This window comes from Scyliorhinus torazame, chromosome 1, assembly GCF_047496885.1.
Source record: "Scyliorhinus torazame isolate Kashiwa2021f chromosome 1, sScyTor2.1, whole genome shotgun sequence".
Taxonomy (NCBI): domain Eukaryota; kingdom Metazoa; phylum Chordata; class Chondrichthyes; order Carcharhiniformes; family Scyliorhinidae; genus Scyliorhinus; species Scyliorhinus torazame.
Window position 1 is genome coordinate 2,997,257 of NC_092707.1, and position 27,655 is coordinate 3,024,911.

Consider the following 27,655-nt stretch of genomic DNA (forward strand, 5'->3'; position numbering starts at 1 on the left):
GGTCAACACCTCCACCCTATCCCCATAACCCAGTGACCCCACCCAACACGAAGGGCAATTGTGGTTACTAAGGGCAATTTATCATGGCCAATCCACCTAACCTGCACATCTTTGGACTGTGGGAGGAAACCGGAGCACCCGGAGGAAACCCACGCACACACGGGGAGGATGTGCAGACTCCGCACAGACAGTGACCCAAGCCGGAATCGAACCTGGGACTTTGGAGCTGTGAAGCAACTGTGCTATCCACAATGCTATCGTGCTTCAATATACTTGTAGAAGCTTTCAGTATCAGTGTTTATGTTTTATGCTAGTTTTCTTTCTTGGTTCATCCTGTCTCTTTATATTTTATTTTTAGCAGCCTCTTGCTGAACCTTAAAGTTCTCCCAATCCTCCAGTTTCCTCCCGTACCAGCCTCCCCGAACAGGCGCCGGAATGTGGCGACTAGGGGCTTTTGACAGTAACTTCATTTGAAGCCTACTTGTGACAATAAACGATTTTCATTTTTTCATTCAGATTACCACTCGCTTTTGCAGCATGGTCTGCGCTAGTTTCTGCCTTTATGCCGTCCTTGACGTCCTTGTTTAGCCATTGAAGGTTTTTCTCCCAATTACCCCCAGTAACTCCTATAAATTATCACAGTAATCCTTAATTACCCCCGTAACTCCTAGAAATAATCCCAGTAACCCCCAATTGCCCCCACTAACTCCTATAAATTACCCACAGTAAACCTAATTACCTCCAGTAACTCCTAGAAATTAACCCCGCACTTCCTGTAAATCAGAGCCTACCCTTCTGGCCCCCTGTAAAAGACCAGAAGACATAGGAGCAGAATTAGGCCACTCGCCCCATCGAGTCTGCTCCACCATTCAATCATGGCTGATGTTTTTCTCATCCCCATTCTCCTGCCTTCTCCCCATAACCCCTGATCCTTTTATTAATCAAGAACCTATCTATCTCTGTCTTAAAGACACTCAGTGATTTGGCCTCCACAGCCTTCTGCGGCAAAGAGTTCCACAGATTCACCAGCCTCTGGCTGAAGAAATTCCTCCTCATCTCGGCTTTAAAGGATCGTCCCTTTACTCTGGGGCTGTGCCCTCAGGTTCTAGTTTCCCTTACTAGTGAAAACGTTAAGAAAGAAATAGATAAATTCTGGACTCTGAAGGCATCACTGGGTATGGGGAAGGTGGGAGTATAGCACTGAGATAGAGGATCAGCCATTATCTTATTGAATAAAGGAGCAGGCTTGAAGGGCCGAATGGCCCACCCCTGCTTCTATTTTCTATGTTGATGATTGAATTTCAAAATGTGAAACACAAGAGTTGATGATGAGTTCAATAAAAGTAACTATTGCTGGTACTATTGCTAGGATGTTGTTGTCTGTCCCGTGTCCTTTCTTTTGATCCCTGTCCGACTGCCTGCTTTGATCTACAGTCTTCTAGTTAGCTGCTACAACCTTCCTGCATCCCAGTGGTTAGCACTGCTGCCTCACAGCGCCGAGGTCCCGGGTTCGAATCCCCGCCCCGGGTCACTGTCCGTGCGCAGTTTGCACATTCTCCCAGTGTCTGCGTGGGTTTCACCCCCACAACCCAAAGATGTGCAGGGTAGGAGGATTTGCCATGATAAATTGGAACCGCCCCTGTCCTGATGGGCCAGGCCCTGACCTTCCCTTTAGAAGCCGTGATGTCGATTGGATTGACTTGGCAAGCAGCCAATTGATGGCTGTGGAGTTTTCAGCCTTCTCCTATCGTGGCCTGTGGTTGGCGAAGCCAGTCAGAAACTTTCAGAAAGGAAGATGGGTCTTCTGGAGAGTTCCATCTTTTGCTCCGTTCTATGAGGAAAGACGGTGAGTAAGGATTCTGGCAGACTCTCCCCCTCCTTCTCTCTCACTGCCAGACGGTTCTAAGAGGCATTCCAGCTACACCTGTGGAGCTTTGCACAGTCACTTCATTGCAGTGTTAATGTAAGCCTACTTGTGACAATAAAGATTGTTATTATTATACTTTCTTGTTTGAAGGAATATGAAAGGTTCCCCCAGGTTAGGGAAGAGCTCAAATTCGAAGCTTAAACTGAGAAAATTTCTTACAGTGCGGCTGGAGTTCCAGTGTAGAGTTCACTACCCAGTAAGGAGGCGGGAGTAATTGCACAGGGAGGCGAAAGCTCCATCTGGTGGTGGAAGAACAGACGTGCACTGATCTGAACAGCCTGTGTACAGCACCATCATCTGGTGGTCGGTAACACAAATTGCACTGATCTGAACGCCCGATACCTAGCTCCTCCTGATGGCCGAAGAGTGGAATTGCACCGACCTGGAACTTGGATAAAACGGCATTTGGTGATTGAAGAATGGAATTGCGCCTACCTGAACCTGAAGTAAATTTATTGATTGATTAAAATAATTCTGGATAAAAGCAAATTACTGCGGATGCTGGAATCTGAAACCAAAAAGAAAATGCTGGAAAATCTCAGCTGGTCTGGGAGATAAAAGAGCTAACGTTTCGAGTCCAGGTGACCTTTTGTCAAAGCCTATTGATTGATTTGTTGTCACACGTACCGAAGTACAGTGAACAGTATTTTTCTGCGGCCGAGGGAACGTACACAGTACGTACATAGTAGATAATAAAAGAATAATCAACAGAGTACATTGACAAATGGTACATCGACAAACAGTGATTGGTTACAGTGCGGAACAAGGGGCCAAACAAAGCAAATACATGAGCAAGAGCAGCATAGGGCGTCGTGAATATGTTCTTACAGGTAACTGATCAGTCCGAGGGGGAGTCGTTGAGGAGTCTAGTAGCTGTGGGGAAGAAGCTGTTCCTATGTCTGGATGTGCGAGTCTTCAGACTTCTGTATCTTCTGCCTGATGGAAGGGTCTGGAAGAAGGCAATGCCTGGGTGGGAGGGGTCTCTGACAATGCTGTCTGCTTTCCTGAGGCAGCGGGAGGTGTATACAGAATCAATGTGGGGGTGGCAAGCTTGTGTCATGCGTCGGGCTGAGTTCACCACACTGAGGTTTCTTGCGATCTTGGGCCGAACAGTTGCCACACCAGGCTGTGATGTGACCAAGAAAGCACAACAGCGCCTATACTTCCTCAGGAAACTAAGGAAATTCGGCATGTCCACATTGACTCTTACCAACTTTTACAGATGCACCATAGAAAGCATCCTATCGGGCTGCATCACAGCCTGGTATGGCAACTGCTCGGCCCAGGACCGCAAGAAACTTCAGAGAGTTGTGAACACCGCCCAGTCCATCACACGAACCTGCCTCCCATCCATTGACTCGGTCTACACCTCCCGCTGCCTGGGGAAAGCGGGAAGCATAATCAAAGATCCCTCCCACCCGGCTTACTCACTTTTCCAACTTCTCCCATCGAGCAGGAGATACAAAAGTCTGAGAACACGCACGAACAGACTCAAAACAGCTTCTTCCCCACTGTCACCAGACTCCTGAATGACCCACTTATGGACTGAACTGATCTCTTCACACATCTTCTCCACTGAGTAGTACTACACTCCTGTATGCTTCACCTGATGTCTACGTCTATGTCTATGTATTTACATTGTGTATTTATGTTGTCCTATGTTTTTTCATGGAACAATCTGGACTGTACACAGAACAATACTTTTCACTGTGCCTCAGTACATGTGACAATAAATCAAATCCAAATGAGATCATTGCTGATCTGAATCCAATTGCCTGACCTTGCTCCATTTAGAACACCATTTGTTAGATAGTCTCTGTCACTGAAATGGCTGACAGTTTATTACTTACTTCTTGCCACTCTGCAGGATGCATTTGCAAGTCATCTGGAAGAGTCCCAAACCTCTCCTGGAAAGCTTCTGCAAGTCGGATAATATCCTCCCAGCCCTGATCTGGGAGCCAGACGAATGGCTTTGCTCGCTTACTTTTCTCCAGAGATATATTTCCTGTGAAAAGTGTAAATCAAATTGTGAGATAGTGTCATGTACCATTCCGCACCTATCACCTTGAATGAAATATAGCTGTTTTTACCAAATATTAATGGGGACAATTTCATTAAATAGCCTTGTGCCAAAACCTCAATTTAATTCCTTCAGGATTGCCAGTGGCATTGGAATGCTGGATGCTGGATGAAATGCTGGAGGGGTCGGCTACTCATCTTTTGAGGAAACATAATCGGAAAAGCTAAGCCTTTTCTGATTGGAGGGCTGTGACCAGTGGTGTTCCACAGGGATCAGTGCTGGGACCTTTGCTCTTTGTAGTATATATAAATGATTTGGAGGAAAATGTAACTGGTCTGATTAGTAAGTTTGCAGACGACACAAAGGTTGGTGGAATTGCGGATAGCGATGAGAACTGTCAGAGGATACAGCAGGATTTAGATTGTTTGGAGACTTGGGCGGAGAGATAGCAGATGGAGTTTAATACGGACAAATGTGAGGTAATGCATTTTGGAAGGTCTAATGCAGGTAGGGAATATACAGTGAATGGTAGAACCCTCAAGAGTATTGACAGTCAGAGAGAATCTAGGTGTACAGGTCCACAGGTCACTGAAAGGGGCAACACAGGTGGAGAAGGTAGTCAAGAAGGCATACGGCATGCTTGCCTTCATTGGCCGGGGCATTGAGTATAAGAATTGGCAAGTCATGTTGCAGCTGTATAGAACCATAGTTAGGCCACACCTGGAGTATAGTGTTCAATTTTGGTCGCCACACTACCAGAAGGATGTGGAGGCTTTAGAGAGGGTGCAGAAGTGATTTACCCGAATGTTGCCTGGTATGGAGGGCATTAGCTATGAGGAGCGGTTGAATAAACTCGGTTTGTTTTCACTGGAACGACGGAGGTTGAGGGGCGACCTGTACAGTACAACAATGTGAAATCAAGCCAGAATTAAAAACTTGTGTGTTTGATAGATCAACGATACATTTCACATTCTTCACAGTTAATTAACCCACTTCTAATCATGCTGAGAAATTGGCCTGAACTCCTACTCTCTTTCGGAGAAGTTTTGTAACAATTTTTTAATATCCTCCTCGCTCCAAAACCATTCAGCCAGCTCCGTGTGACTGCTGACAAAGGTTTTCTCAAAGGCCGTGTACACGGCCTTCACTTCATTCCGCCCCATTCTTCATTTCTAATAATAATAACCATTATTATCACAAGTAGGCTTACATTAACACTGCAATGAAGTTACTGTGAAAATCCCCTCGTCGCCACATTCCGGTGCCTGTTCGGGTACACGGAGGGAGAATTCTGAATATCCAAATTACCTAACAGCATGTCTTTGGACTGCGGGAGGAAACCGGAGCACCCGGAGGAAACCCACGCACACACGGGGAGAACGTGCAGACTCCGCACAGACAGTGACCCAAGCCGGGAATCGAACCTGGGACCCTGGAACTGTGAAGCAACAGTGCTTACCACTGTGCTACCGTGTCGCCTGTCACCTTCTCAAAGAATTCTATGTCAAAAACAAACTTGCATTCTGAAATCCACGTTCACTGCTTGTCATTATTGCCTCTTGATCCAAATATGTCATAGTTTCCTTTCAATTTAAGAATTGCATTCTCAATAGACTCGGGCTGATTTGAACCCAGCCCGCCCAATGTGATGAAAGCAGATAAGCCACTGAAATGTTGGTTGGCGGGGAAGGGTTAGCTCGGGCGGTGTTCTCGACATGTACAGCCCACAGCTAGTGCAACTTCCCTGAAAACCTGCACCTTCCCAGGTCGGTGAGGGGCTACTTTACACTCACATCCCCCTCCCACATTTAAATCACCCATAATCTCCAGGGCCTCTGTTATTTCTCACCTACTTTCTCAGGTCCCAGCAATTCCACCTCCTTTAGCTTACCGAACAACTCTCAAAATTTCCCTTTGTTTACCATCATGTATTTCACTCTTGCTTTTAACTAGTTCAGGAATTAGCTCCGCCTCAGTAATCCTTCACTCACCTTTACTGAGGAACGCTCAAACCAATCTCGGTCTGAGTTTGAGTCCCCTCTGTGAGCCGGACTCCCAATCTCCGCAAATCCAGCTGACAATCGGAACACTGCTGACTGGGCAGGATAGAGGTTTTTATCCTGATCACCAGGTCGATCAGAGTTGGCATTTCAGCATCTCAGAATCAGGGTTTGGTGAGAAAATGTTTCACAGATTTACGATATCTGAAGGAGGTGGCTATACTTGAGGCATGGTGGGTCAGTGGTTAGCACTGCTGCCTCACGGCACCGAGGACCCGGGTTCGATCCCGGCCCTGGGTCACTGTCCGTGTGGAGTTTGCACATTCTCCCCGTGTCTGCGTGGGTTTCGCACCCACAACCCAAAGATGTGATTGTTCCTTAATTGGAAAATTGGATAAATTGTTCCTTAATTGGAAAAAAGAACTGGGTACTTTAAACTTATTATTTTTTAAAGAGGTGGCTGGATATAAACTAAATGGTAAAAAGCGTGATGTAGCGTGATGTGAGACACTACCAGAGATATCTAAACAATGCACTTTGAGGTAATCAATACGGAACATTGATTATCCGCTTGCGGAAGATGTATCCCACACATATGCTCAAAGATTACTGGAAGGAGATAATATAAATAATGCACGTTTTTCAAAGTTTGTGCAGCATTTCTCCAGGAGGCGAATGCAGGTAATAACGGCAGGCTTGCCACTGCATGCAAACTGCTCAAATCACCGACTGCATGCAAACTGCTCAAATCACCGACTGCGTGCAAACTCCTCAAATCACCGACTGCGTGCAAACTGCTCAAAATACCGACTGCGTGCAAACTGCTCAAATCACCGACTGCGTGCAAACTGCTCAAATCACCGACTGCGTGCAAACTCCTCAAATCACCGACTGTGTACAAACTCCTCAAATCACTGACTGCGTTCAAACTGCTCAAAGCACCGACTGCGTGCAAACTCCTCAAATCACCGACTGCGTGCAAACTCCTCAAATCACCTACTGCGTGCAAACTGCTCAAATCACCGACTGCGTGCAAACTTCTCAAATCACCGACTGCGTGCAAACTGCTCAAATCACCGACTGTGCAAACTGCTCAAAGCACCGACTGTGTACAAACTCCTCAAATCAACGACTGCGGGCAAACTCCTCAAATCACTGACTGCGTTCAAGCTGCTCAAATCACCGACTGCGTACAAACACCTCAAATCACCAACTGCGTGCAAACTGCTCAAATCACCGACTGCGTGCAAACTGTTCAAATTACCGACTGCGTGCAAACTCCTCAAATCACCGACTGCGTGCAAACTGCTCAAATCACTGACTGCGTTCAAGCTGCTCAAATCACCGACTGCGTACAAACACCTCAAATCACCGATTGTGTGCAAACTGCTCAAATCACCGACTGAGTGCAAACTGCTCAAATCACCGACTGTGTACAAACTCCTCAAATCACCAATTGCTTACAGACTGCTCAAATCACCGACTGCGGACAAACTCCTCAAATAACCGACTGTGTGCAAACTGCTCAAATCACCGACTACGTGCAAACTCCTCAAATCACTGACTGCGTGCAAACTGCTCAAATTACCGACTGCGTGCAAACTGCTCAAATCACCGACTGCGTGCAAACTGCTCGAATCACTGACTGTGTGCAAACTGCTCAAATCACCGACTGTGCAAACTGCTCAAAGCACCGACTGTGTACAAACTCCTCAAATCACTGACTGCGTTCAAACTGCTCAAATCACCGACTGCGTACAAACTCCTCAAATCACCAACTGCGTGCAAACTGCTCAAATCACCGACTGCGTGCAAACTTCTCAAATCACCGACTGCGTGCAAACTGCTCAAAGCACCGACTGTGTACAAACTCCTCAAATCACTGACTGCGTGCAAACTGCTCAAATCACCAACTGAGTGCAAACTGTTCAAATCACCGACTGCGTACAAACTCCTCAAATCACCGACTGTGTACAAACTCCTCAAATCACCGACTGCGTTCAAACTGCTCAAATCACCGACTGTGTACAAACTCCTCAAATCACCGACTGCATGCAAACTGCTCAAATCACCGACTGAGTGCAAACTGTTCAAATCACCGACTGCGTACAAACTCCTCAAATCACCGACTGCGTGCAAACTCCTCAAATCACCGACTGCGTGCAAACTGCTCAAATCACCGACTGCGTACAAACTGCTCAAATCAACGACTGCGGGCAAACTGTTCAAATCACCGACTGCGTTCAAACTGCTCAAATCACCGACTGCGTACAAACTGCTCAAATCACCGACTGCGTGCAAACTTCTCAAATCACCGACTGCGTGCAAACTGCTCAAATCACCGACTGTGTACAAACTCCTCAAATCAACGACTGCAGGCAAACTCCTCAAATCACTGACTGCGTTCAAGCTGCTCAAATCACCGACTGCGTACAAACACCTCAAATCACCAACTGCGTGCAAACTGCTCAAATCACCGACTGCGTGCAAACTGTTCAAATTACCGACTGCGTGCAAACTCCTCAAATCACCGACTGCGTGCAAACTGCTCAAATCACTGACTGCGTTCAAGCTGCTCAAATCACCGACTGCGTACAAACACCTCAAATCACCGACTGAGTGCAAACTGCTCAAATCACCGACTGTGTACAAACTCCTCAAATCACCAATTGCGTACAGACTGCTCAAATCACCGACTGCGGACAAACTCCTCAAATAACCGACTGTGTGCAAACTGCTCAAATCACCGACTACGTGCAAACTCCTCAAATCACTGACTGCGTGCAAACTGCTCAAATCACCGACTGCGTGCAAACTGCTCAAATCACCGACTGCGTGCAAACTGCTCAAATCACCCACTGCGTGCAAACTGCTCGAATCACTGACTGTGTGCAAACTGCTCAAATCACCGACTGTGCAAACTGCTCAAAGCACCGACTGTGTACAAACTCCTCAAATCACTGACTGCGTTCAAACTGCTCAAATCACCGACTGCGTACAAACTCCTCAAATCACCAACTGCGTGCAAACTGCTCAAATCACCAACTGCGTGCAAACTGCTCAAATCACCGACTGCGTGCAAACTTCTCAAATCACCGACTGCGTGCAAACTGCTCAAAGCACCGACTGTGTACAAACTCCTCAAATCACTGACTGCGTGCAAACTGCTCAAATCACCAACTGAGTGCAAACTGTTCAAATCACCGACTGCGTACAAACTCCTCAAATCACCGACTGTGTGCAAACTGCTCAAATCACCGACTACGTGCAAACTCCTCAAATCACTGACTGCGTGCAAACTGCTCAAATCACCGACTGCGTGCAAACTGCTCAAATCACCGACTGCGTGCAAACTGCTCAAATCACCCACTGCGTGCAAACTGCTCGAATCACTGACTGTGTGCAAACTGCTCAAATCACCGACTGTGCAAACTGCTCAAAGCACCGACTGTGTACAAACTCCTTAAATCACTGACTGTGTGCAAACTGCTCAAATCACCGACTGTGCAAACTGCTCAAAGCACCGACTGTGTACAAACTCCTCAAATCAACGACTGCGGGCAAACTCCTCAAATCACCGACTGCGTGCAAACTGCTCAAATCACCGACTGCGTGCAAACTGCTCAAATCACCGACTGCGTACAAACTCCTCAAATCACTGACTGCGTGCAAACTGCTCAAATCACCGACTGTGTGCAAACTGCTCAAATCACCGACTGTGTACAAACTCCTCAAATCACCGATTGCGTGCAAACTGCTCAAATCACTGACTTCGTTCAAACTCCTAAATCACCGACTTCGTTCAAACTCCTAAATCAGCAACTGCGTGCAAACTGCTCAAATCACCGACTGCGTGCAAACTTCTCAAATCACCGACTGCGTGCAAACTGCTCAAATCACCGACTGTGTGCAAACTGCTCAAATCACCGACTGTGCAAACTGCTCAAAGCACCGACTGCGTGCAAACTGCTCAAATCACCGACTGCGTACAAACTCCTCAAATCACTGACTGCGTGCAAACTGCTCAAATCACCGACTGTGTGCAAACTGCTCAAATCACCGACTGCGGACAAACTCCTCAAATCACCGACTGTGTGCAAACTGCTCAAATCACCGACTGCGTGCAAACTGCTCAAATCACCGACTGCGTGCAAACTGCTCAAATCACCGACTGCGTGCAAACTGCTCAAATCACCGACTGCGTGCAAACTGCTCAAATCACCGACTGCGTGCAAACTGCTCAAATCACCCACTGCGTGCAAACTGCTCAAATCACCGACTGCGTGCAAACTCCTCAAATCACTGACTGTGTGCAAACTGCTCAAATCACCGATTGCGTGCAAACTGCTCAAATCACCGACTGCGTACAAACTCCTCAAATCACTGACTGCGTGCAAACTGCTCAAATCACCGACTGTGTGCAAACTGCTCAAATCACCGACTGTGTACAAACTCCTCAAATCACCGATTGCGTACAAACTGCTCAAATCACCGACTGTGTACAAACTCCTCAAATCACCGATTGCGTACAAACTGCTCAAATCACCGACTGCGGACAAACTCCTCAAATCACCGACTGTGTGCAAACTGCTCAAATCACCGACTGCGTGCAAACTGCTCAAATCACCGACTGCGTGCAAACTGCTCAAATCACCGACTGCGTGCAAACTGCTCAAATCACCGACTGCGTGCAAACTGCTCAAATCACCGACTGCGTGCAAACTGCTCAAATCACCGACTGCGTGCAAACTGCTCAAATCACCGACTGCGTGCAAACTGCTCAAATCATCGACTGCGTGCAAACTGCTCAAATCAACGACTGTGTGCAAACTGATCAAATCACCGACTGTGTACAAACTCCTCAAATCAACGACTGCGGGCAAACTCCTCAAATCACTGACTGCGTGCAAACTGCTCAAATCACTGACTGCGTACAAACTCCTCAAATCACCGACTGCGTGCAAACTGCTCAAATCACTGACTGCGTGCAAACTCCTCAAAATCACCGACTGTGAACAAACTCCTCAAATCAACGACTGCGGGCAAACGCCTCAAATCACCAACTGCGTGCAAACTGCTCAAATCACCGACTGCGTGCAAACTGTTCAAATTACCGACTGCGTGCAAACTGCTCAAATCACCGACTGAGTGCAAACTGCTCAAATCACCGACTGCGTACAAACTCCTCAAATCACCGACTGCGTGCAAACTGCTCAAATCAACGACTGCGTACAAACTGCTCAAATCACCGACTGCGTGCAAACTGCTCAAATCACCGACTGCGCGCAAACTGCTCAAATCACCGACTGTACAAACTCCTCAAATCACCGACTGCGGACAAACTGCTCAAATCACCGACTGCGTGCAAACTCCTCAAATCACCGACTGTGTGCAAACTGCTCAAATCACCGACTGCGTGCAAACTGCTCAAATCAGCGACTGAGTGCAAACTGCTCAAATCACCGACTGCGTGCAAATTGCTCCTCAAATCACCGACTGCGTGCAAACTGCTCAAATCACCGACTGTGTGCAAACTGCTCAAAGCACCGACTGTGTACAAACTCCTCAAATCAACGACTGCGTGAAAACTGCTCAAATCACCGACTGCGTACAAACTCCTCAAATCACTGACTGCGTGCAAACTGCTCAAATCACCGACTGTGTGCAAACTGCTCAAATCACCGACTGCGTGCAAACTGCTCAAATCACCGACTGCGTGCAAACTGCTCAAATCACTGACTTCGTGCAAACTCCTCAAATCAACGATTGCGTACAAACTGCTCAAATCACCGACTGCGGACAAACTCCTCAAATCACCGACTGCGTGCACACTGCTCAAATCACCGACTGTGTGCAAACTGCTCAAATCACCGACTGCGTGCAAACTGCTCAAATCATCGACTGCATGCAAACTCCTCAAATCACCGACTGTGTGCAAACTGCTCAAATCACCGACTGCGTGCAAACTGCTCAAATTACCGACTGCGTGCAAACTGCTCAAATCACTGACTTCGTGCAAACTCCTCAAATCAACGATTGCCTACAAACTGCTCAAATCACCGACTGCGGACAAACTCCTCAAATCACCGACTGCGTGCAAACTGCTCAAATCACCGACTGTGTGCAAACTGCTCAAATCACCGACTGCGTGCAAACTGCTCAAATCATCGACTGCATGCAAACTGCTCAAATCACCGACTGTGTGCAAACTGCTCAAATCACCGACTGTGTGCAAACTGCTCAAATCACCGACTGTGTGCAAACTGCTCAAATCACCGACTGCGTGCAAACTCCTCAAATCACCGACTGCGTGCAAACTGCTCAAACCACCGACTGTGTGCAAACTCCTCAAATCACCGACTGCTTGCAAACTGCTCAAATCACCGACTGTGTGCAAACTGCTCAAATCACCGACTGTGTGCAAACTGCTCAAATCACCGACTGTGCAAACTGCTCAAAGCACCGACTGTGTACAAACTCCTCAAATCAACGACTGCGGGCAAACTCCTCAAATCACCGACTGCGTGCAAACTGCTCAAATCACCGACTGCGTGCAAACTGCTCAAATCACCGACTGCGTACAAACTCCTCAAATCACTGACTGCGTGCAAACTGCTCAAATCACCGACTGTGTGCAAACTGCTCAAATCACCGACTGTGTACAAACTCCTCAAATCACCGATTGCGTGCAAACTGCTCAAATCACTGACTTCGTTCAAACTCCTAAATCACCGACTTCGTTCAAACTCCTAAATCAGCAACTGCGTGCAAACTGCTCAAATCACCGACTGCGTGCAAACTTCTCAAATCACCGACTGCGTGCAAACTGCTCAAATCACCGACTGTGTGCAAACTGCTCAAATCACCGACTGTGCAAACTGCTCAAAGCACCGACTGCGTGCAAACTGCTCAAATCACCGACTGCGTACAAACTCCTCAAATCACTGACTGCGTGCAAACTGCTCAAATCACCGACTGTGTGCAAACTGCTCAAATCACCGACTGCGGACAAACTCCTCAAATCACCGACTGTGTGCAAACTGCTCAAATCACCGACTGCGTGCAAACTGCTCAAATCACCGACTGCGTGCAAACTGCTCAAATCACCGACTGCGTGCAAACTGCTCAAATCACCGACTGCGTGCAAACTGCTCAAATCACCGACTGCGTGCAAACTGCTCAAATCACCCACTGCGTGCAAACTGCTCAAATCACCGACTGCGTGCAAACTCCTCAAATCACTGACTGTGTGCAAACTGCTCAAATCACCGATTGCGTGCAAACTGCTCAAATCACCGACTGCGTACAAACTCCTCAAATCACTGACTGCGTGCAAACTGCTCAAATCACCGACTGTGTGCAAACTGCTCAAATCACCGACTGTGTACAAACTCCTCAAATCACCGATTGCGTACAAACTGCTCAAATCACCGACTGTGTACAAACTCCTCAAATCACCGATTGCGTACAAACTGCTCAAATCACCGACTGCGGACAAACTCCTCAAATCACCGACTGTGTGCAAACTGCTCAAATCACCGACTGCGTGCAAACTGCTCAAATCACCGACTGCGTGCAAACTGCTCAAATCACCGACTGCGTGCAAACTGCTCAAATCACCGACTGCGTGCAAACTGCTCAAATCACCGACTGCGTGCAAACTGCTCAAATCACCGACTGCGTGCAAACTGCTCAAATCACCGACTGCGTGCAAACTGCTCAAATCATCGACTGCGTGCAAACTGCTCAAATCAACGACTGTGTGCAAACTGATCAAATCACCGACTGTGTACAAACTCCTCAAATCAACGACTGCGGGCAAACTCCTCAAATCACTGACTGCGTGCAAACTGCTCAAATCACTGACTGCGTACAAACTCCTCAAATCACCGACTGCGTGCAAACTGCTCAAATCACTGACTGCGTGCAAACTCCTCAAAATCACCGACTGTGAACAAACTCCTCAAATCAACGACTGCGGGCAAACGCCTCAAATCACCAACTGCGTGCAAACTGCTCAAATCACCGACTGCGTGCAAACTGTTCAAATTACCGACTGCGTGCAAACTGCTCAAATCACCGACTGAGTGCAAACTGCTCAAATCACCGACTGCGTACAAACTCCTCAAATCACCGACTGCGTGCAAACTGCTCAAATCAACGACTGCGTACAAACTGCTCAAATCACCGACTGCGTGCAAACTGCTCAAATCACCGACTGCGCGCAAACTGCTCAAATCACCGACTGTACAAACTCCTCAAATCACCGACTGCGGACAAACTGCTCAAATCACCGACTGCGTGCAAACTCCTCAAATCACCGACTGTGTGCAAACTGCTCAAATCACCGACTGCGTGCAAACTGCTCAAATCAGCGACTGAGTGCAAACTGCTCAAATCACCGACTGCGTGCAAATTGCTCCTCAAATCACCGACTGCGTGCAAACTGCTCAAATCACCGACTGTGTGCAAACTGCTCAAAGCACCGACTGTGTACAAACTCCTCAAATCAACGACTGCGTGAAAACTGCTCAAATCACCGACTGCGTACAAACTCCTCAAATCACTGACTGCGTGCAAACTGCTCAAATCACCGACTGTGTGCAAACTGCTCAAATCACCGACTGCGTGCAAACTGCTCAAATCACCGACTGCGTGCAAACTGCTCAAATCACTGACTTCGTGCAAACTCCTCAAATCAACGATTGCGTACAAACTGCTCAAATCACCGACTGCGGACAAACTCCTCAAATCACCGACTGCGTGCACACTGCTCAAATCACCGACTGTGTGCAAACTGCTCAAATCACCGACTGCGTGCAAACTGCTCAAATCATCGACTGCATGCAAACTCCTCAAATCACCGACTGTGTGCAAACTGCTCAAATCACCGACTGCGTGCAAACTGCTCAAATTACCGACTGCGTGCAAACTGCTCAAATCACTGACTTCGTGCAAACTCCTCAAATCAACGATTGCCTACAAACTGCTCAAATCACCGACTGCGGACAAACTCCTCAAATCACCGACTGCGTGCAAACTGCTCAAATCACCGACTGTGTGCAAACTGCTCAAATCACCGACTGCGTGCAAACTGCTCAAATCATCGACTGCATGCAAACTGCTCAAATCACCGACTGTGTGCAAACTGCTCAAATCACCGACTGTGTGCAAACTGCTCAAATCACCGACTGTGTGCAAACTGCTCAAATCACCGACTGCGTGCAAACTCCTCAAATCACCGACTGCGTGCAAACTGCTCAAACCACCGACTGTGTGCAAACTCCTCAAATCACCGACTGCTTGCAAACTGCTCAAATCACCGACTGTGTGCAAACTGCTCAAATCACCGACTGTGTGCAAACTGCTCAAATCACCGACTGTGTGCAAACTGCTCAAATCACCGACTGTGTGCAAACTGCTCAAATCACCGACTGTGTGCAAACTGCTCAAATCACCGACTGTGTGCAAACTGATCAAATCACCGACTGTGTGCAAACTGCTCAAATCACCGACTGTGTACAAACTCCTCAAATCACCGACTGCGTGCAAACTGCTCAAATCACCGATTGTGTACAAACTGCTCAAATCACGGACTGTGTGCAAACTGCTCAAATCACCGACTGTGTGCAAACTGCTCAAATCACCGACTGTGTGCAAACTGCTCAAATCACCGACTGTGTGCAAACTGCTCAAATCACCGACTGTGTGCAAACTGCTCAAATCACCGACTGTGTGCAAACTGCTCAAATCACCGACTGTGTACAAACTGCTCAAATCACCGACTGTGTACAAACTGCTCAAATCACCGACTGTGTGCAAACTGCTCAAATCACCGACTGTGTGCAAACTGCTCAAATCACCGACTGTGTGCAAACTGCTCAAATCACCGACTGTGTGCAAACTGCTCAAATCACCGACTGTGTGCAAACTGCTCAAATCACCGACTGTGTGCAAACTGCTCAAATCACCGACTGTGTGCAAACTGCTCAAATCACCGACTGTGTGCAAACTCCTCAAATCACCGACTGCGTGCAAACTGCTCAAATCACCGACTGTGTGCAAACTGCTCAAAATCACCGACTGTGTGCAAACTGCTCAAATCACCGACTGTGTACAAACTGCTCAAATCACCGACTGCGGACAAACTCCTCAAATCACCGACTGTGTGCAAACTGCTCAAATCACCGACTGCGTGCAAACTGCTCAAATCACCGACTGCGTGCAAACTGCTCAAATCACCGACTGCGTGCAAACTGCTCAAATCACCGACTGCGTGCAAACTGCTCAAATCACCGACTGCGTGCAAACTGCTCAAATCACCGACTGCGTGCAAACTGCTCAAATCACCCACTGCGTGCAAACTGCTCAAATCACCGACTGCGTGCAAACTCCTCAAATCACTGACTGTGTGCAAACTGCTCAAATCACCGACTGCGTGCAAACTGCTCAAATCACCGACTGCGTACAAACTCCTCAAATCACTGACTGCGTGCAAACTGCTCAAATCACCGACTGTGTGCAAACTGCTCAAATCACCGACTGTGTACAAACTCCTCAAATCACCGATTGCGTACAAACTGCTCAAATCACCGACTGCGTACAAACTCCTCAAATCACCGACTGCGCGCAAACTGCTCAAATCACCGACTGTACAAACTCCTCAAATCACCGACTGCGGACAAACTGCTCAAATCACCGACTGTGTACAAACTCCTCAAATCAACGACTGCGGGCAAACTGCTCAAATCACCGACTGCGTGCAAACTCCTCAAATCACTGACTGCGTGCAAACTGCTCAAATCACTGACTGCGTACAAACTCCTCAAATCACCGACTGCGTGCAAACTGCTCAAATCACTGACTGCGTGCAAACTCCTCAAAATCACCGACTGTGCAAACTGCTGAAATCACTGACTGCGTGCAAACTCCTCAAAATCACCGACTGTGTGCAAACTCCTCAAATCAACGACTGTGTACAAACTCCTCAAATCACCAATTGCGTACAAACTGCTCAAATCACCGACTGTGTACAAACTCCTCAAATCACCGATTGCGTACAAACTGCTCAAATCACCGACTGCGGACAAACTCCTCAAATCACCGACTGTGTGCAAACTGCTCAAATCACCGACTGCGTGCAAACTGCTCAAATCACCGACTGCGTGCAAACTGCTCAAATCACCGACTGCGTGCAAACTGCTCAAATCACCGACTGCGTGCAAACTGCTCAAATCACCGACTGCGTGCAAACTGCTCAAATCACCGACTGCGTGCAAACTGCTCAAATCACCGACTGCGTGCAAACTGCTCAAATCATCGACTGCGTGCAAACTGCTCAAATCAACGACTGTGTGCAAACTGATCAAATCACCGACTGTGTACAAACTCCTCAAATCAACGACTGCGGGCAAACTCCTCAAATCACTGACTGCGTGCAAACTGCTCAAATCACTGACTGCGTACAAACTCCTCAAATCACCGACTGCGTGCAAACTGCTCAAATCACTGACTGCGTGCAAACTCCTCAAAATCACCGACTGTGAACAAACTCCTCAAATCAACGACTGCGGGCAAACGCCTCAAATCACCAACTGCGTGCAAACTGCTCAAATCACCGACTGCGTGCAAACTGTTCAAATTACCGACTGCGTGCAAACTGCTCAAATCACCGACTGAGTGCAAACTGCTCAAATCACCGACTGCGTACAAACTCCTCAAATCACCGACTGCGTGCAAACTGCTCAAATCAACGACTGCGTACAAACTGCTCAAATCACCGACTGCGTGCAAACTGCTCAAATCACCGACTGCGCGCAAACTGCTCAAATCACCGACTGTACAAACTCCTCAAATCACCGACTGCGGACAAACTGCTCAAATCACCGACTGCGTGCAAACTCCTCAAATCACCGACTGTGTGCAAACTGCTCAAATCACCGACTGCGTGCAAACTGCTCAAATCAGCGACTGAGTGCAAACTGCTCAAATCACCGACTGCGTGCAAATTGCTCCTCAAATCACCGACTGCGTGCAAACTGCTCAAATCACCGACTGTGTGCAAACTGCTCAAAGCACCGACTGTGTACAAACTCCTCAAATCAACGACTGCGTGAAAACTGCTCAAATCACCGACTGCGTACAAACTCCTCAAATCACTGACTGCGTGCAAACTGCTCAAATCACCGACTGTGTGCAAACTGCTCAAATCACCGACTGCGTGCAAACTGCTCAAATCACCGACTGCGTGCAAACTGCTCAAATCACTGACTTCGTGCAAACTCCTCAAATCAACGATTGCGTACAAACTGCTCAAATCACCGACTGCGGACAAACTCCTCAAATCACCGACTGCGTGCACACTGCTCAAATCACCGACTGTGTGCAAACTGCTCAAATCACCGACTGCGTGCAAACTGCTCAAATCATCGACTGCATGCAAACTCCTCAAATCACCGACTGTGTGCAAACTGCTCAAATCACCGACTGCGTGCAAACTGCTCAAATTACCGACTGCGTGCAAACTGCTCAAATCACTGACTTCGTGCAAACTCCTCAAATCAACGATTGCCTACAAACTGCTCAAATCACCGACTGCGGACAAACTCCTCAAATCACCGACTGCGTGCAAACTGCTCAAATCACCGACTGTGTGCAAACTGCTCAAATCACCGACTGCGTGCAAACTGCTCAAATCATCGACTGCATGCAAACTGCTCAAATCACCGACTGTGTGCAAACTGCTCAAATCACCGACTGTGTGCAAACTGCTCAAATCACCGACTGTGTGCAAACTGCTCAAATCACCGACTGCGTGCAAACTCCTCAAATCACCGACTGCGTGCAAACTGCTCAAACCACCGACTGTGTGCAAACTCCTCAAATCACCGACTGCTTGCAAACTGCTCAAATCACCGACTGTGTGCAAACTGCTCAAATCACCGACTGTGTGCAAACTGCTCAAATCACCGACTGTGTGCAAACTGCTCAAATCACCGACTGTGTGCAAACTGCTCAAATCACCGACTGTGTGCAAACTGCTCAAATCACCGACTGTGTGCAAACTGATCAAATCACCGACTGTGTGCAAACTGCTCAAATCACCGACTGTGTACAAACTCCTCAAATCACCGACTGCGTGCAAACTGCTCAAATCACCGATTGTGTACAAACTGCTCAAATCACGGACTGTGTGCAAACTGCTCAAATCACCGACTGTGTGCAAACTGCTCAAATCACCGACTGTGTGCAAACTGCTCAAATCACCGACTGTGTGCAAACTGCTCAAATCACCGACTGTGTGCAAACTGCTCAAATCACCGACTGTGTGCAAACTGCTCAAATCACCGACTGTGTACAAACTGCTCAAATCACCGACTGTGTACAAACTGCTCAAATCACCGACTGTGTGCAAACTGCTCAAATCACCGACTGTGTGCAAACTGCTCAAATCACCGACTGTGTGCAAACTGCTCAAATCACCGACTGTGTGCAAACTGCTCAAATCACCGACTGTGTGCAAACTGCTCAAATCACCGACTGTGTGCAAACTGCTCAAATCACCGACTGTGTGCAAACTGCTCAAATCACCGACTGTGTGCAAACTCCTCAAATCACCGACTGCGTGCAAACTGCTCAAATCACCGACTGTGTGCAAACTGCTCAAAATCACCGACTGTGTGCAAACTGCTCAAATCACCGACTGTGTACAAACTGCTCAAATCACCGACTGCGGACAAACTCCTCAAATCACCGACTGTGTGCAAACTGCTCAAATCACCGACTGCGTGCAAACTGCTCAAATCACCGACTGCGTGCAAACTGCTCAAATCACCGACTGCGTGCAAACTGCTCAAATCACCGACTGCGTGCAAACTGCTCAAATCACCGACTGCGTGCAAACTGCTCAAATCACCGACTGCGTGCAAACTGCTCAAATCACCCACTGCGTGCAAACTGCTCAAATCACCGACTGCGTGCAAACTCCTCAAATCACTGACTGTGTGCAAACTGCTCAAATCACCGACTGCGTGCAAACTGCTCAAATCACCGACTGCGTACAAACTCCTCAAATCACTGACTGCGTGCAAACTGCTCAAATCACCGACTGTGTGCAAACTGCTCAAATCACCGACTGTGTACAAACTCCTCAAATCACCGATTGCGTACAAACTGCTCAAATCACCGACTGCGTACAAACTCCTCAAATCACCGACTGCGCGCAAACTGCTCAAATCACCGACTGTACAAACTCCTCAAATCACCGACTGCGGACAAACTGCTCAAATCACCGACTGTGTACAAACTCCTCAAATCAACGACTGCGGGCAAACTGCTCAAATCACCGACTGCGTGCAAACTCCTCAAATCACTGACTGCGTGCAAACTGCTCAAATCACTGACTGCGTACAAACTCCTCAAATCACCGACTGCGTGCAAACTGCTCAAATCACTGACTGCGTGCAAACTCCTCAAAATCACCGACTGTGCAAACTGCTGAAATCACTGACTGCGTGCAAACTCCTCAAAATCACCGACTGTGTGCAAACTCCTCAAATCAACGACTGCGGGCAAACGCCTCAAATCACCGACTGCGTTCAAACTGCTCAAATCACCGACTGCGTACAAACTCCTCAAATCACCAACTGCGTGCAAACTGCTCAAATCACCGACTGCGTGCAAACTGTTCAAATTACCGACTGCGTGCAAACTGCTCAAATCACCGACTGAGTGCAAACTGCTCAAATCACCGACTGCGTACAAACTCCTCAAATCACCGACTGCGTGCAAACTCCTCAAATCACCGACTGCGTGCAAACTCCTCAAATCACCGACTGCGTTCAAACTGCTCAAATCACCGACTGCGTACAAACTCCTCAAATCACCAACTGCGTGCAAACTGCTCAAATCACCGACTGCGTGCAAACTGTTCAAATTACCGACTGCGTGCAAACTGCTCAAATCACCGACTGAGTGCAAACTGCTCAAATCACCGACTGCGTACAAACTCCTCAAATCACCGACTGCGTGCAAACTCCTCAAATCAACGACTGCGTACAAACTGCTCAAATCACCGACTGCGTGCAAACTGCTCAAATCACCGACTGCGCGCAAACTGCTCAAATCACCGACTGTACAAACTCCTCAAATCTCCGACTGCGGACAAACTGCTCAAATCACCGACTGCGTGCAAACTCCTCAAATCACCGACTGCGTGCAAACTGCTCAAATCACCGACTGCGTGCAAACTGCTCAAATCAGCGACTGAGTGCAAACTGCTCAAATCACCGACTGCGTGCAAATTGCTCCTCAAATCACCGACTGCGTGCAAACTGCTCAAATCACCGACTGTGTGCAAACTGCTCAAAGCACCGACTGTGTACAAACTCCTCAAATCAACGACTGCGTGCAAACTGCTCAAATCACCGACTGCGTACAAACTCCTCAAATCACTGACTGCGTGCAAACTGCTCAAATCACCGACTGTGTGCAAACTGCTCAAATCACCGACTGCGTGCAAACTGCTCAAATCACCGACTGCGTGCAAACTGCTCAAATCACTGACTTCGTGCAAACTCCTCAAATCAACGATTGCGTACAAACTGCTCAAATCACCGACTGCGGACAAACTCCTCAAATCACCGACTGCGTGCATACTGCTCAAATCACCGACTGTGTGCAAACTGCTCAAATCACCGACTGCGTGCAAACTGCTCAAATCATCGACTGCATGCAAACTCCTCAAATCACCGACTGTGTGCAAACTGCTCAAATCACCGACTGCGTGCAAACTGCTCAAATTACCGACTGCGTGCAAACTGCTCAAATCACTGACTTCGTGCAAACTCCTCAAATCAACGATTGCCTACAAACTGCTCAAATCACCAACTGCGGACAAACTCCTCAAATCACCGACTGCGTGCAAACTGCTCAAATCACCGACTGTGTGCAAACTGCTCAAATCACCGACTGCGTGCAAACTGCTCAAATCATCGACTGCGTGCAAACTGCTCAAATCACCGACTGTGTGCAAACTGCTCAAATCACCGACTGTGTGCAAACTGCTCAAATCACCGACTGTGTGCAAACTGCTCAAATCACCGACTGTGTACAAACTCCTCAAATCACCGACTGTGTGCAAACTGCTCAAATCACCGACTGTGTACAAACTGCTCAAATCACCGACTGTGTGCAAACTGCTCAAATCACCGACTGCGTGCAAACTCCTCAAATCACCGACTGTGTGCAAACTCCTCAAATCACCGACTGTGTGCAAACTGCTCAAATCACCGACTGCGTGCAAACTGCTCAAATCACCGACTGCATGCAAACTGCTCAAATCACCGACTGTGTGCAAACTGCTCAAATCACCGACTGCGTGCAAACTGCTCAAATCACCGACTGCGTACAAACTCCTCAAATCAGCAACTGCGTGCAAACTGCTCAAATCACCGACTGCGTGCAAACTGTTCAAATTACCGACTGCGTGCAAACTGCTCAAATCACCGACTGAGTGCAAACTGCTCAAATCACCGACTGCGTACAAACTCCTCAAATCACCGACTGCGTGCAAACTCCTCAAATCAACGACTGCGTACAAACTGCTCAAATCACCGACTGCGTGCAAACTGCTCAAATCACCGACTGCGCGCAAACTGCTCAAATCACCGACTGTACAAACTCCTCAAATCACCGACTGCGGACAAACTGCTCAAATCACCGACTGCGTGCAAACTCCTCAAATCACCGACTGCGTGCAAACTGCTCAAATCACCGACTGCGTGCAAACTGCTCAAATCAGCGACTGAGTGCAAACTGCTCAAATCACCGACTGCGTGCAAATTGCTCCTCAAATCACCGACTGCGTGCAAACTGCTCAAATCACCGACTGTGTGCAAACTGCTCAAAGCACCGACTGTGTACAAACTCCTCAAATCAACGACTGCGTGCAAACTGCTCAAATCACCGACTGCGTACAAACTCCTCAAATCACTGACTGCGTGCAAACTGCTCAAATCACCGACTGTGTGCAAACTGCTCAAATCACCGACTGCGTGCAAACTGCTCAAATCACCGACTGCGTGCAAACTGCTCAAATCACTGACTTCGTGCAAACTCCTCAAATCAACGATTGCGTACAAACTGCTCAAATCACCGACTGCGGACAAACTCCTCAAATCACCGACTGCGTGCATACTGCTCAAATCACCGACTGTGTGCAAACTGCTCAAATCACCGACTGCGTGCAAACTGCTCAAATCATCGACTGCATGCAAACTCCTCAAATCACCGACTGTGTGCAAACTGCTCAAATCACCGACTGCGTGCAAACTGCTCAAATTACCGACTGCGTGCAAACTGCTCAAATCACTGACTTCGTGCAAACTCCTCAAATCAACGATTGCCTACAAACTGCTCAAATCACCAACTGCGGACAAACTCCTCAAATCACCGACTGCGTGCAAACTGCTCAAATCACCGACTGCGTGCAAACTGCTCAAATCACCGACTGCGTGCAAACTGCTCAAATCATCGACTGCGTGCAAACTGCTCAAATCACCGACTGTGTGCAAACTGCTCAAATCACCGACTGTGTGCAAACTGCTCAAATCACCGACTGTGTGCAAACTGCTCAAATCACCGACTGTGTACAAACTCCTCAAATCACCGACTGTGTGCAAACTGCTCAAATCACCGACTGTGTACAAACTGCTCAAATCACCGACTGCGTGCAAACTGCTCAAATCACCGACTGCATGCAAACTGCTCAAATCACCGACTGTGTGCAAACTGCTCAAATCACCGACTGCGTGCAAACTGCTCAAATCACCGACTGTGTGCAAACTGCTCAAATCACCGACTGCGTGCAAACTGCTCAAATCACCGACTGTGTGCAAACTGCTCAAATCACCGACTGCGTGCAAACTCCTCAAATCACTTACTGCGTGCAAACTGCTCAAATCACCGACTGTGTGCAAACTCCTCAAATCACCGACTGCTTGCAAACTGCTCAAATCACCGACTGTGTGCAAACTGCTCAAATCACCGACTGTGTGCAAACTGCTCAAATCACCGACTGTGTGCAAACTGCTCAAATCACCGACTGTGTGCAAACTGCTCAAATCACCGACTGTGTGCAAACTGCTCAAATCACCGACTGTGTGCAAACTGCTCAAATCACCGACTGTGTGCAAACTGCTCAAATCACCGACTGTGTACAAACTCCTCAAATCACCGACTGCGTGCAAACTGCTCAAATCACCGACTGTGTGCAAACTGCTCAAATCACCGACTGTGTGCAAACTGCTCAAATCACCGACTGTGTGCAAACTGCTCAAATCACCGACTGTGTGCAAACTGCTCAAATCACCGACTGTGTGCAAACTGCTCAAATCACCGACTGTGTACAAACTGCTCAAATCACCGACTGTGTACAAACTGCTCAAATCACCGACTGTGTGCAAACTGCTCAAATCACCGACTGTGTGCAAACTGCTCAAATCACCGACTGTGTGCAAACTGCTCAAATCACCGACTGTGTGCAAACTGCTCAAATCACCGACTGTGTACAAACTGCTCAAATCACCGACTGTTTGCAAACTGCTCAAATCACCGACTGTGTACAAACTGCTCAAATCACCGACTGTGTGCAAACTGCTCAAATCACCGACTGCGTGCAAACTCCTCAAATCACCGACTGCGTGCAAACTCCTCAAATCACCGACTGTGTGCAAACTGCTCAAATCACCGACTGCGTGCAAACTGCACAAATCACCGACTGCGTGCAAACTGCTCAAATCACCGACTGCATGCAAACTGCTCAAATCACCGACTGTGTACAAACTGCTCAAATCACCGACTGCGTGCAAACTGCTCAAATCACCGACTGTGTGCAAACTCCTCAAATCACCGACTGCGTGCAAACTGCTCAAATCACCGACTGTGTGCAAACTGCTCAAAATCACCGACTGCGTGCAAACTCCTCAAATCACCGACTGCGTGCAAACTGCTCAAATCACCGACTGCGTGCAAACTGCTCAAATCACCGACTGCGTGCAAACTGCTCAAATCACCGACTGCGTGCAAACTGCTCAAATCACCGACTGCATGCAAACTGCTCAAATCACCGACTGTGTGCAAACTGCTGAAATCACCGACTGCGTGCAAACTGCTCAAATCACCGACTGTGTGCAAACTGCTCAAATCACCGACTGCGTGCAAACTGCTCAAATCACCGACTGTGTGCAAACTGCTCAAATCACCGACTGCGTGCAAACTCCTCAAATCACTGACTGCGTGCAAACTGCTCAAATCACCGACTGTGTGCAAACTCCTCAAATCACCGACTGCTTGCAAACTGCTCAAATCACCGACTGTGTGCAAACTGCTCAAATCACCGACTGTGTGCAAACTGCTCAAATCACCGACTGTGTGCAAACTGCTCAAATCACCGACTGTGTGCAAACTGCTCAAATCACCGACTGTGTGCAAACTGCTCAAATCACCGACTGTGTGCAAACTGCTCAAATCACCGACTGTGTGCAAACTGCTCAAATCACCGACTGTGTACAAACTCCTCAAATCACCGACTGTGTGCAAACTGCTCAAATCACCGACTGCGTGCAAACTCCTCAAATCACCGACTGTGTGCAAACTCCTCAAATCACCGACTGTGTGCAAACTGCTCAAATCACTGACTGCGTGCAAACTGCTCAAATCACCGACTGAGTGCAAACTCCTCAAATCACCGACTGCGTGCAAACTGCTCAAATCACCGACTGTGTGCAAACTGCTCAAAATCACCGACTGCGTGCAAACTCCTCAAATCACTGACTGCGTGCAAACTGCTCAAATCACTGACTGTGTGCAAACTGCTCAAATCACCGACTGCGTGCAAACTGCTCAAATCATCGACTGCGTGCAAATTGCTCCTCAAATCACCGACTGCGTGCAAACTGCTCAAATCACCGACTGCGTGCAAACTGCTCAAATCACCGACTGCGTGCAAACTGCTCAAATCATCGACTGCATGCAAACTGCTCAAATCATCGACTGCATGCAAACTGCTCAAATCACCGACTGTGTGCAAACTGCTCAAATCACCGACTGCGTGCAAACTGCTCAAATCACCGACTGCGTGCAAACTGCTCAAATCATCGACTGCATGCAAACTGCTCAAATCACCGACTGCGTGCAAACTGCTCAAATCACCAACTCACATCAATGTTTTGTGGGAATTATAAGCATCCATTCACCAGAGTTATTGACCCAAATTCCTTCAGAGTTTAATCACATGTACATTGAATTTAATAAGAGATTGCTCATATTAAAAGGTGAAATGGAGAAAGTTCTCCTGGATGTAAGAAGGCATAAAAATAGAAAATGACGGTTCAGCAGAAGCGTTGCTGAGATGACCATGGTTCAGTACTGAGGGAGTGCTGCACTGTCAGAGGGTCAGTACTGAGGGAGTGCTGCACTGTCAGACGGTCAGTACTGAGGGAGTGCCGCACTGTCAGACGGTCAGTATTGAGGGAGTGCCGCACTGTCAAAGGGTCAGTACTGAGGGAGCGCCGCACTGTCAGAGGGTCAGTACTGAGGGAGTGCTGCACTGTCTGAGGGTCAGTACTGAGGGAGTGCCGCACTGTCAGAGGGTCAGTACTGAGGGAGTGCTGCACTGTCAGAGGGTCAGTACTGAGGGAGTGCCGCACTGTCAGAGGGTCAGTACTGAGGGAGTGCTGCACTGTCAGAGGGTCAGTACTGAGGGAGTGCCGCACTGTCAGAGGGTCAGTAGTGAGGGATTGCTGCACTGTCAGAGGGTCGGTACTGAGGGGGCGCCGCACTGTCAGAGGCTCAGTACTGAGGGAGTGCCGCACTGTCAGAGTGTCAGTACTGAGGGGAGTGCCGCACTGTCAGAGGGTCAGTACTGTGGGAGTGCTACGCTGTCAGAGGGTCAGTACTGAGGGAGTGCGCACTGTCAGGGGGTCAGTACTGAGGGAGTGCTGCACTGCCAGAGGGTCAGTACTGAGGGAGTGCTGCACTGTCAGAGGGTCAGTAGAAGGGAGTGCCGCACTGTCAGAGGGTCAGTACTGAGGGGGCGCCGCACTGTCAGAGGCTCAGCACTGAGGGAGTGCTGCACTGTCAGAGGGTCAGTACTGAGGGAGTGCTGCACTGTCAGAGGGTCAGTACTGAGGGGGCGCCGCACTGTCAGAGGGTCAGTACTGAGGGAGCGCCGCACTGTCAGAGGGTCAGTACTGAGGGAGTGCCGCACTGTCAGAGCGTCAGTACTGAGGGAGTGCTGCACTGTCAGAGGATCAGTACTGAGGGGGCGCCGCACTGTCAGAGGCTCAGTACTGAGGGAGTGCTGCACTGTCAGAGGATCAGTACTGAGGGAGTGCCGCATTGGCAGAGGGTCAGTACTGAGGGAGTGCTGCACTGTCAGAGGGTCAGTACTGAGGGAGTGCCGCACTGTCAGAGGGTCTGTACTGTGGGAGTGCCGCACTGTCAGAGGGTCAGTACTGAGGGAGTGCCGCACTGTCAGAGGGTCAGTACTGAGGGAGTAACGCACTGTCAGAGGGTCAGTACTGAGGGAGCGCTGCACTGTCAGAGGGTCAGTACTGAGGGAGTGCCGCACTGTCAGAGGGTCAGTACTGAGGGAGTGCTGCACTGTCTGAGGGTCAGTACTGAGGGAGTGCTGCACTGCCAGAGGGT

At 48.5% G+C, this 27,655-nt stretch overlaps 1 protein-coding gene across 4 annotated transcripts in view; it reads right to left on the bottom strand.

The window, feature by feature from the left end:
• Nucleotides 1-27,655, bottom strand: part of dnah10 (dynein axonemal heavy chain 10) — a 704,002-nt gene that overhangs the window by 179,838 nt on the left and 496,509 nt on the right. For all 4 annotated transcript variants that reach the window (XM_072511049.1, XM_072511141.1, XM_072510964.1 and 1 more), the window contains one exon: nt 3,778-3,932. In XM_072511049.1, the coding sequence (XP_072367150.1) occupies nt 3,778-3,932 (155 nt within the window). The remainder of the gene's footprint in view (nt 1-3,777; nt 3,933-27,655) is intronic.